At 43.9% G+C, this 12,020-nt stretch overlaps 1 protein-coding gene across 1 annotated transcript in view; it reads left to right on the top strand.

Moving 5' to 3' along the window:
- The window catches only part of LOC141805123 (breakpoint cluster region protein-like), a 111,559-nt gene that overhangs the window by 58,477 nt on the left and 41,062 nt on the right, over nt 1–12,020 (top strand). Inside the window, 4 exon segments of the mRNA XM_074689874.1 lie at nt 652–672; nt 675–835; nt 7,620–7,724; nt 8,515–8,700. Of these exon segments, the coding sequence (XP_074545975.1) occupies nt 652–672; nt 675–835; nt 7,620–7,724; nt 8,515–8,700 (473 nt within the window).

The following is a 12,020-nucleotide window of genomic DNA, read 5'->3' as shown; positions in this document are numbered from 1 at the left end:
TCATTGACAGTAAGATTTAATGCTTCTTTGGACTCTTATCATAAAGTCTGAGACCCTCGGGATGTGTATAAAGAGATGAACTTCACTCTGCTGATACTTTCTCACATGTTCTACTGCAGAAAATGTCCACCCGGTTAGATGTTTGACCACAGGTACAAAAATAAGCAGAGAAGACTGCTCTGTCCACAGGGGGCACCAAAAATGACACAAAATGCTTCTCACCTGACCTTTGGTCTTGCATCATATAACTGGTTATTATGATATCAGCTTTATTTAATTTCAGTTTTTGAATCAAAGTTTGAAGTTTTGGGGCGTTGGTCATGGCCTAGCAGTGAAGTCACACACTCCATGAAGTAAGTCAATGGGTGGACAACTCAGGTTGGTCAAACACTAAAGCAGTCGATGGTTTAAGTATGACATACTGTAGGTTTTGGCTGTAGAAAGAATCTCTATCAATATAATTTTAGGGTTAAGGTTAGGTTATTCTACAAACACCCACAAATGACCAAAAGGTTAGAGCTCCACAGTATCAGCTGGACTGACCTCAGGTCACTGGATCAGAGCCTGTTGGGCACATTGAGCTGTCTCTTAAAGCTGCAAGAGGGTGAAGGACGTCAAACTAACCAAAGGTTCTGTTCTCTCTCGTCACAGATGGTCACTACACCAGTACCCCTCGTCATACGGTTACGATGCAGACCGAGCAGAGGAGCAAAGGAGACATCATGACATTCTACCGTACATCGATGACTCGCCATCATCTTCGCCGCACCTCAGTTCAAAGAGCCGCAGCAGTCGGGACACCTTGTCCTCGGGATCCTTAGAGTCCTCCAAGTCGGTCAGTATGTTACCGTGCTTGCTCACAACACAGAAGCAGATTCTAACCTGAGCTTCTGAATATACACTTTCTTCAAACTGTTGTAAAAACAACTTTGGCAAGTATTAGTATAATGACCCACTATCATGGTTTCCAGTAGATACCAATGGTTCCAATCTTTGGCACTAATACCAGGAAAGATGTGGACTAATCTGTTCTCAAAGCAATCCCAGTGCACCAAACCTCTGTCAGCTGACCTGAAGTTCAACCTCTCCATGGAGGGTATTGATGAAGGACAGTACCACCTGCCCCATTATCCCCCGCAATGATCCAGAGTTATCAGTTCCCCCACCCCATGAAGACTCTCACTCTCTGTCTGAGCTGCTGGGTGAGCTGCTGTTAATTTGATGAATGGTTGAATACAGGAGCAGTCTCCTCACTCAGTCTGACCTTTGACCTGTGAGCCAGGAGTTCTCACTGATTTCATTCACACACACACACACACACACACACACACACACACACACACACACACACACACACACACACACACACACACAAACACAGAGTTGTGTGTGTGTGTGTGTGTGTGTGTGTGTTTGTGTGTGTGTGTGTGTGTGTGTAAATGGTAAATGGTAAATGGACCAGTACTTTTTTTAGAGCTTTTCTAGTCTCTCAGACCACTCAAAGTGCTTTTCACTGCTAGTCTAATTCACCCATACACACCACACTGATGGTGGCTTTCTATTGTAAACCATCAGTTTTTATTTCAGACACTCACATCATCCACACACTACTGACCAACAGTGTGAGCAATTTGGGGTTCAGTGTCTTGCTCAAGGACACTTCGGCATGTGACTGCAGGAGCTGGAATCAAACCCCCTATCTTCAGATCGAGGGGCGACTACTCTACCACTGAGCCACAGCCGCCCCATACCACAAATAAAGCAGTTTTTTTTTTTTTCTAATATACCAAATCAAAATCTTTAAATAGCAACTGTAAAGAATAAAAGTGTTCAAGTCTGGTATTTGGTGGCTGTCTCTGCTAAATACATGAGCCTACAAGGAGTTCTTAAATAACCATAAAAACATGACACGTTTTTCATTCACAGGTGAATCAGCCTCTACGAAGAAGTGAACATAAAAAAACAAAACTGTGCTGAAACATGTGTTTTTCCATCAACGACACACCGACGCGTTACGACTGTAAGAAACTCCACATTATGAGAACTTCTGCCTGACCGTCCATCACAAAAAAAACAACACAGGATACAAATAAAACATAATGTACTGAAATGACGAATCAGTGGCATGATGGGAAAACTCCAAATGTTCACACCCCCTCTGAAAAACTGACAGTAGGATCAGCCGGCCGTTAATGCTGAAGGGCCGTGTGCTTCATCCAGACAAACTGGAAAATATGGACTCTCAGGTCTGACACACGCAGACAGCCCGCAGTCAGGATGAATGGTTTACAGTGCAGCTGTTTAACGGGCACCATAGGTGCTTACAAAGTCCTAAACGGGTGTTTTATTTTTAAATATACCGGGCATAAATAAAGTCCTTGGTTCTCTGCTCGAGGAGGGCGAGATCCTGTAAGAAAGCTGCAACAAATGTTTCCACTTTAACACTTTACACACGCAGAAACAGATACAGATTAAAGTGAAGTCTCTCCTGTGAGAACACGACGAGGGGCCGGAAACGACTGCAAAGGTGTGAGGTGAGGAGTGCCGACCCAGAACAGCAAACTATCCAAACTGGTGTCTTGACATACAGCACGACATTTGTTTCTACAACTACATGAGAGCAGCTCTGAACTGCTGCTCTGAGAACAGGCAAATAAAACTCAGCCTAACTACAGGAAATCAGAAACAATGAAAAGACCAGTCACAAGAGTGTACAGGTGAAGCAGGACGCGTGACGCCTGACACATGACACATGACACATGACACGTGACGTGTACACCAGGATGAACAGATTGGTTGGCATACTCAGAGTCTTTCCAAGAACAGAAAGCTGACACAAGAAAAGGACAGAAGGTGTGTTTGTTTTCAGATGTCTGTCATTTGCCCTTGGACAGCCCTCCCTTTAAACATCACCCTCATCTGCCTCCTCTCAAGTTGATGAGTCAGTGCCCTGCTGAGCTCTGATTGGATGAGTGGGAGCTGATGGTATTATGATGTCACTGTGATGAGTCATCACCATCAGAAATACCACAGATTTCATTTGAACAGTGTCCCCTATTCCTCCCACAATCTGGCTCTGCCTGGCATGGGGCAGAGCCAAGTCTCTGATCAGGAGTCTCAGGGGTCTCAGATTCTGATCAGATCTCTTTTCATTTTCCACTTCAGGTCCAGAGTCACAGCCAGACATCAGAGATTCATTGGTTCGAAGGGATGGGGGGGATCACTCTCTGCAGAGAGAAGAAAGGGAGTGAATCTGTGGGCTCAGGTTTTGCTCACTGTGATTACAGCTGCTCAGTTTGCCCCCATGTTGCTGGATGTTAGCAAAGGGAGAGAGCACAAAGTTAGGCCTGGGCTCTTATTTCCTGACTAACTAACAAAAGATGAACTGAGCTCCACAAAGTGTGCCTCATTAAACACTGCTTCATAAAAAGGGGTTAGGCTTGGTCAACAGATGATACAGCAAACCTCTTTCTCTCTCCAAACCTCACTCAGCTCAGAAAGAAACCTGCAGCCTCTGTCACACATAACCTCTGGACGGTTCCTTACTAACTCCAGGTTGAGGACCTGATTTCACAGCTGAGGTTATCTGTACCCCACAGGCTCTCCCACCCAGTTTACTCTGTGTTCCGAGGGTCAGGCTGCTGGTGGAGGAGAAGCATTCAGATTATTACCTGTGGTACTTTGAAATCACCCCCACATGTCTGAAAGTGTTTCCACAAACACAGCAGCAGGAAAACTATGCATGAAACCACAGCACACAGTACAGACCCGCAGAGCTCCCCCCATCGTAAACAAAGTGCCCACTCACTGGCTGTGTTGCAGAATGTCCCTGGCTGTGATTGGCTCACTCTGACTTACAGGCAGTGGCGGCCTGTGACATAAATTACTGAGGAAGCCAAAGTGAACATCAAATTTGATTCAGTGTCTAATTGTTATTTTCCTTCAAACAAATCACTGTTGTTTAACTGACTTCTCATCAATTTCATTGTGTGTGTTAAAGAGAGCACAGTGTTTGTGAGGCAGTCAGTCTCACGTGTCAAAGTGACCAGCGTATGAACCATGCTGTGACTGTGGTAAGGTGAGGGAGAGCTGTGTGTGCGCACTGCAGGCTGTGGCACACTGTAGTCAGTGTGAAGTTAGAGGAAGCCCATGCTAAGCTAGTTAGCCTCATTACAGATGCACTATCACAAGAACATATGTTAGAAAGACACAATCTAGTCATCAGAAAGGCCAAAGCGGCCAGTGGCAGTCCACAGCTGCCCACGGTGGCCCACAACAGCCAACGGTGGCCTATAGTGCTGTTTGTGGTAGTGAAGCCAGACAGGTGCTTTGAATTGGTTGGAGTCAGTCTATTTGATTTTTAGTTGAACCTCCAAAAAAGTTTATTAGTCTTTTTTTTAAATTATAAACTCAACATCCCAGATGAGCCTGGCCTCAGTCTAATTGGCTAACACTGGCTTGAAAAAGGCAGCGTGGAGCAGACGTGAGCAGGCTGTTTGAGTTCATGCACCCCACCTAGACAAATTCTGGAACCGTCAGGACTGCAGTCCATGTGTGGGAGAAGCTTATTAGCATCACAGCTTATCTGCATATGACCAAATCCTCAGTGAACCCAGTGTATCTGCCACATGAGCAAATAAACAGACAAAAACAATCGTAACAGCTAAAGTATGTCAGCTAGAGCTGCTGTGATGGTTTACAAGGAGCTGATAGGTGTAAGCTGCAGTTCACATGTTTAAATATTAACTTTTATAGACTTCTTTTAACAAAAAAAAACATGATCACAACAAAAATACATGATCACAAAAACAAAATCCCCCCCGAGCTGGAGACTTTTGGTTAGAGACACCCCTCCAGTGAGAATCAGTGATGAGCTCATCAGTTGCCATGGCAATGAAAAAAAAGATGATTTGTCTGGTTTATCCTGTGGAAGTCGTCTGGTGCCTAAAACAATGAATAAACACCGCGGGGTTCCTTTCTGTTCTTTCATTCATTCATTCTTCTCTGAGTTTCTAAGGTTTCCTACTCATGCTCGTCACTGCTGCAGTCAGCCTTCATTCCCAGTCTTCTTGCAGCAGAAGACAAACCTTATAATTGCAAAGTCATAAAGCTCATGCTGATGCTTGTAGCTCAGCAGGAATCATTCATGTTTCATGAGTTTGAGGAACTTTGTGGGTTCGCTTCTGCCTGAGGCTATTGTCTGTGATCCAGAGGAGACCCACATATTTAGAGCCACTCTGAAGAAATCTCATGTGTGTGAGAGAGCATCATAAGTCACATGACTTATTTATGGTCAACAATTTGATTTGCACTTTGAATATGAAAGCAGGCTCACTTTGTGGAGTTTTAATAAAATGCACTTTGGTGGAAACTGATCTTATTGTCGTCAGATCCTCAACAGCTCGCTGTCATGAATAATAGATGTCTGTCAGAATCATGTCCTCTATCCTGCACATGAGAAACAGACGCATAGAGATAATACACTGTTTCAGCAGCTGAAAACAGAAAAATGTCAGAGGAGGAGAGGGTATAAACTTTACAGAATGACCCTTTAAAGGAAATCAAAACATAGTTGAAAGAACAAGGGCTGCTGATTTAAAGAGGAAAACTTGAGATAGAATATTTGAATTTTAATCTAATTTTTATTAAATACAGCCAATGGTTAAATCCAGGATTCTTTGTTTGGTTTTTATTTTCACTCTTATTCTTCTCTTGGCACTTCCTCTCTGCCTCACGGCTCTACCAGCCTCTTTACCCCCCAGGCATATCCCTTCATTTTCTCTCTTCTGACCTGTTGGTTCTTTGTGTTTCTTTGCATCACTCTGAGCTTAAGAGGAAAACTGTCTACCTGTCTTTCCTGCTCCTATCTGGTATGCTGTGTGGATCATCTTTCAGATATATAACTAAATACAACTTCTGTGTATAACCAAAAACAAGCCTGTCCTCCTGCCTCTTTTCTTCATCATGACAGTGTAGCAGACTTAAGATGATTGTTTGGCAGCACAGAGGTCACTTACACGGTTGACAGGATTTCTTTATCATTTATTCCTGAAAGGAGCACAGGGGAAAATCACACACGCACACAATGGCAGAGTCTCCCTCCCTCTCCTGCAGATCAGTAGCTGCACAACTTTTTTTTTTTTTTTTTAGTATAACAGTGCATCTTTACAAAAACATAACAACATAAAAACATATCTCTGTCTTTTTTATCCATCAATAACACTTCAACTTTTCGTTTTCAATACATAGAGCAACAAACCACAGTTTAAACATACCTGAAAGGAGCACAGGGGAAAGTCACACACACGCACACAATAGCAGAGTCTCCCTCCCTCTCCTGCTGCAGATCAAAGGACACACAGACCCGTTGTCAATCTCCGACGTGATTGCGACGTTTAACGACTGTTTTTAGCGACAAGTTTTATTCACCAAACACACTGATGAGATGAGGAAAGCTACAACATTCATTAGAAATGGTTTTGGGCAGATTAAACGTTTTTTGACCGAGTTAGCTTAACAAAAGGGAGGAGGATGTTAATAGACGTCTTACCAGATCAGTAGCTGCACAACTTTTGCCGCGAAAGTGCAGCCACGTCACGTTTGTGTGAGTGGGTGTTACACTAAAAACAGACCCCCAATGCAACAACAAAAGGAACACAAAAAACATATTTACATTACATTAGAATACATATATAAGGTCGTGGTGCATAAAAATACTCTCTTCACTAAAAAAATGTGCAGAGTTTAAATTAAAGTTTTGAAGAAGTTCACAAAATAAAATTACAAAGTATTTCAAAATAAAATAAATATTCACTTGGCTACAACAGGAACACTGCCCTCTCTGTCTCTCTTTTATAGTAATTAGTCTAAATCTGCTTGGGTTCTCCATCCCTTCTTCCTATCTTCTTTCTTTCTCACTCTCTCCACAACCAGCCTCAGAGACCAGATGCTTCTACATCCCAACCTGGGCTCTATCTGTGTGTGTGTGTGTGTGTGTGTGTGTGTGTGTGTGTGTGTGTGTGTGTGTGTGTGTGTGTGTGTGTGTGTGTGTGTGTGTGTGTGCGTGCGTGCGTGCGTGCGTGCGTGCGTGTGTGTGTGAGTGCGCGCCTGTTTGTGTGTGTGTGTGTGTGTGTGTGTGTGTGTGTGTTTTTTGCATGTGTGTGTGTGCGCGCGCACGTGTGTGTGCGTATATGTGTGTGTGTGCGTGTGTGTGTTCTTTCACAGATACATATTTGTAAGCCAGCCTTGCTCCGTCCCATGGGAGCGTCTGCCTGTTTGAGTTATTTCAGAGTTCACGGTGAAACGAGGCAGCCCGAGGAATCTGTCCGTCTCTCTGTTTTTTTCTTGTACGTGGCGCTCAGCGAGCCCTGACTGGACTGAGGGGAACATGGAGCCAGCCAGGGAGAATCTGTAGACAGTGAATTTGTTGCAGTTTGATTTTCTAGACTCTGGCACTGACAGAGAGAGTCATGACGATCCAGTTTGAAAACAGAGCCTCACCATGCTCTGAGTGAGTGAGTCTCAAACATTCTTAGCCCTCTGAGAGACTTGTTATAGGAGGTGTCTGACCTGTACTTATGTTTGTCCATTATGTCTGTGTGTCTGTGTGTTCACTGCAGACTGAGTGTGACCTGGAGAAAGGGCTTGAGATGAGGAAGTGGGTCCTGTCTGGGATCTTGGCCACAGAGGAAACATACCTCAGTCACCTGGAGGCCCTGCTACTGGTAAGGACACACACACACATACACAGGTATACATATCAGCTGCATGTTGTGTTGACAAACAAAGGCTGTAGCGGTGAAGCATTAAGAGCGTAATATTAGAATTCTTGTCGAATTAAAGAAGCATTGATTAAATACAGCATAAACACAGTATAAAACTCTATTATAGATAAAAGGTCATTTTAAAAAACAGGTTCAAACTAACATGTTGATGAAGTTCACGTTACCTTATAATGTGTACTTCTTTTCTGTTCAGTTACAGATTAGAGCTCTGAGTGTTTTTGCTTGTACAGCGTTTGTTTAAGCATTCAGAGCTCAGTGGAACGGTTGTTGTTCTCTACGTGTTTTATTCATTTATTCTTTTCAGAGGGTTTGTCTGAGCTGTTGCTGATGGTAAATGTGTTACCCATGGGGTGTCCTGCTCACAGGTGGAAGTTACAAACATTTACAGATTTGTGTAACGTAGTAGAATTTTCTGTGAACTCAGACTTTTTGGGTAATGTTTAACATCAGTAATTGTATTTTTTGAAGGAAGAACTGTACTTAATATTTCTTACATTGCATAAGTAAAAGAACAAATAGGATCCAAGCTCTCATCCACTGTGTGACTGACAGCACGGCTGCTGTCCATCAGCTGGGCTCATGTGATCCAAAGTACTGGTCCTCCTTTCTCAAAATCAAAAACATGCTTGTCTTTGACTCCTCGTGCCTTTATCTAGTTTTAATTGAGCAGTAAGTGATCAATCCGTACCCAAACACTACCTTTGGTCTAAACCTGTTGTGTTTCCTTTAGCCCATGAAGCCTCTGAAGGCTGCAGCTACGACGTCACAGCCTGTGCTCACCGTGGCCCAAATAGAAACCATCTTCTTCAAAGTGCCTGAGCTCTATGAGATCCACCGGGAGTTCTACGACGGACTTTTACCCCGCGTCCAGCAGTGGAGCCACCACCAGAGAGTCGGAGACCTTTTCCAGAAACTGGTGAGTCGTGGGGTCTGGGGGGGTTGAGAGTGTCTGACTTTGCCCACGGATTGTCCCTGGAAGAGACTATGACACCAAGTCATAGTGAGAGCACTGGGATCCCAGAAAGTTGATGTTACAAACACACACACTCAGGTTAGAGTAGCTACTTTTCTGAGCTGTGACTGAGCAACATCACCCACAGTGAGGTCATCATCTGGATCTGGAGGCTTTCAGAGACAGAATCTGGCCCTGTGATAAAATAAACGGGAAGAAGAAAAAGATTGGATTTCTACACTGATGCTCTCTCTCTCTCACTCTAAATCCAGGCAAATCTGGAGAGATGGGATCTGTCTGTTTCTTACAGCCTCCTGCCTACTCTCTGTCTCTTTTTCTGTCTCTCTCTTGCTCTCTCCAGTAGTTTCTGTAAAGGCTGTTGGGGCTGAATATACACTGGTTCTTTTTAATCATCTCTACAATAGGTCAATTAACCCACAATGAATCATTTGTTAATTCTCTGCCAAAAACTGCTCTTCGCCCACAACACCCCCCACCCCCACCCCCACCCCCCCCACCCCGTATACTCACTCATCCTATAAAACACACACACACACACACACACACACACACACACACACACACACACACACACACACACACACACACACACACACACAGAGGGAGGTGCCGTCTTTCTGCCTGAGGCGGCTGAGGCCATGGCTGCTCTGTGTGCTTTGTGTCTTCAAGAAGCTGCTATAAATAGGGGGCTCCCTCTCACACACACACACACACTCACACACACACACACACACACACACACACACACACACACACACACACACACACACACAAACACAAACGCTCTCTCTCTTCTTAACTCGTCCCAGGAGCCTACCCTTGAGGCAAAGCCAAGAAATTAGTTTTGTTTTTTTGTTTTTTCATCATTTGACTCACCTGATCCAGTTTTGCTCTTTCTCTTCCTCTAAAGCTGCTCTGCTTACATTTCCCATCATAAATCTGCTTCAGACTGGTTCCTGAGTAATTATCTGATCCTTACTTAGCCTCCAGAGGAGACATTAGATGGTACAGAGCTTTGTGTGTGAAGAAAATTAATATCAGAGTGATTGGAGAAATGGTGTTTGATACAAGAGCTCCTGAATATAAAGACTGCACAGAACAGGAAGTACAACCTTCATTTGTCCTTCATATGCCCTCTGGCTGTTAATCAGGTGAATAACTTAAACCTCTGGCCTGAACATCAGTTGACCTGTTCTCTTTGTCTATCTAGAAAGAGTATGTCAGCCTGATGAAGTCTTTTTACGTGCTCTGTATGGTTCTCGGTACTCCAGAGTCAGGCTGTCTTTGTTGTTCTCTGTAACATCTTTGCACCTTTTCACAATCTTAGATACAAACTGACACCCTCTCACTTACGCACACACAGTTGCTCACTCCAGTCGGCACTTAATAGAAGTCAGGAGTAGAAGACGCTGAGCCTACAAAAAAAGCAAAGCAGGCAAAATGCTTCATGACAGCCGTCGTGTTAGGAGCTAGAAAAGGAGGGAGGAAGAAATGAGATGAGAGAGGAGGAGGAGGTGATGCAGGCCAGGAAAGGGGGGAGGAGGATAAGACTCAGCACAGCAAGTAGATTACAGTTGCTGTGGCTCTGATAGAGCTGTCCCACTGTGATGGAAACCTGGAAACCAGTGAAGGAACAGAGGAGCTTAAGAACCAAAAAATCAGAGCAAGAAACATGTGACAGAGAGCAAAGCAGCATCAGCAGGTTCTGAGTGTCAGGAGGAAGTGTTGGAAGGCAAACAGAGGGCTGAAGCATTCATCAGACATTGCTGAACGGGACAAAAGTTACACTCTGTTGACACATCCATCAGCTCTGAGTGTCAGCCCTCACAAGAGCTTTAATATGTGAATGTATGAAAGAAGAACATCTCTCAGTCTTACATTTGGCCTCACACAGGAAACCCACAAACTACTGTTCACCCTGCAGAGGATTCATCCACTTGAGTCTCTGCAGTGAGGATATGATGATGATGAAGATGGTGATGATGTCGATGATGATAGCTTTATTCGTCATTCAACATGTTTCAGAGCAACAAAGTCACATTTCAGTTACATCCTGTCTAAGAACATACAGTGACAGACAGGGGGGAAGGACAAGAGCGCGAGAACTGGGAGGGCACACTGCGCACGCTGCTGCCCCCTCTCAGATGAGAAAAGGGAACGGGAATGGGTGTATCTTCTTTAAGTTGTTATCCATCCTGCGAAGAAGCCCAAGAATCACATCCTGCCTGTAATTAAGTTCACATATCGCTTGACTCTGAGTGTTGACAACCCTGCACAATCCCTCAATGACGGCAGCTTGTCACTTGCCAAAACTGCAGCCAGTGTCTTCTGAAGTGTGTGATAAATCAGGAAACTGCCTGCTCCAAACAGCAGGAAACCTGTTACCATAATTCCAAATATGTAGACATCTTTAACATCCTCGATAAAAGGATTGGCAGGCATACGTATCCAAGTCTCGCAGGAGTTGATGGTATACCTGGCTGCAGATTACCACAGGGGCAGGTAGGCTCCCCTTTGCCCAGTTTCTTCATTGAAAAAATTTGCTCAATTGCGTTGAGGGACCAGCCAATCAAATCCATGATTTGGGGATTTGGATTGGATACAAAGAGAGGCTCTGATAGTTCAGAAAGAGACAGACCAAGAGCAAGCAGGGCAGATAGGGAGGAGGAAGCTACAAGAAAAGCATCCGCCATCTTTAGGAGCAGGAAGGGAAAAAAATCAATGTTCATGCATGAAACCATTTTTGATTTGGGGTAGTTGTTCTGTCTGTTGGTATCAAATCAAAAACAGCATATGGAAACAGATATCTAATATACTAATAAAAAGCCATAACCAGAGAGCTGATGTATCTAACATCTCCATGTCTGCCACTTACCTCTGAACTCATGCTCTTGTGCAGTGATTATTGTATTGTGCTTGTAGCCTGATTAATTAGAATAAACAAACAAGTAAATATATAAATGAATGAGATTTTGATAATTGTTTTACAGCGTTCCACCATGAAAATACAAAAAACAATCCACAAGGGCATCAGGGAAGAGTTCATTTTAAAATGCATTGTTCTTTCATCCACTAGCTGTCTGTGGGCAACAGCTAATGTTAGCATCAACCACATACAGCTGACATTACCATGAATTTCTGTTAGCTAGTTCATGCTAAAGTGTTAATCATGCCCACTGCTTCCAGCTGACAGCAGAGCTGGAAAGTGGCTAAATGCTAACATTACCTGGGGTCTGATGGTGGCTAATTAATTATCAAATCCT

Source organism: Halichoeres trimaculatus, unplaced genomic scaffold (assembly GCF_033239565.1).
Source record: "Halichoeres trimaculatus isolate MK-OKI-2021-1 unplaced genomic scaffold, fHalTri1.1 fHalTri1_scaffold_16, whole genome shotgun sequence".
NCBI lineage: Eukaryota > Metazoa > Chordata > Actinopteri > Labriformes > Labridae > Halichoeres > Halichoeres trimaculatus.
The sequence above is the reverse complement of the archived record's forward strand: the minus strand, read 5'-3'. Positions and strand labels throughout refer to the sequence as shown.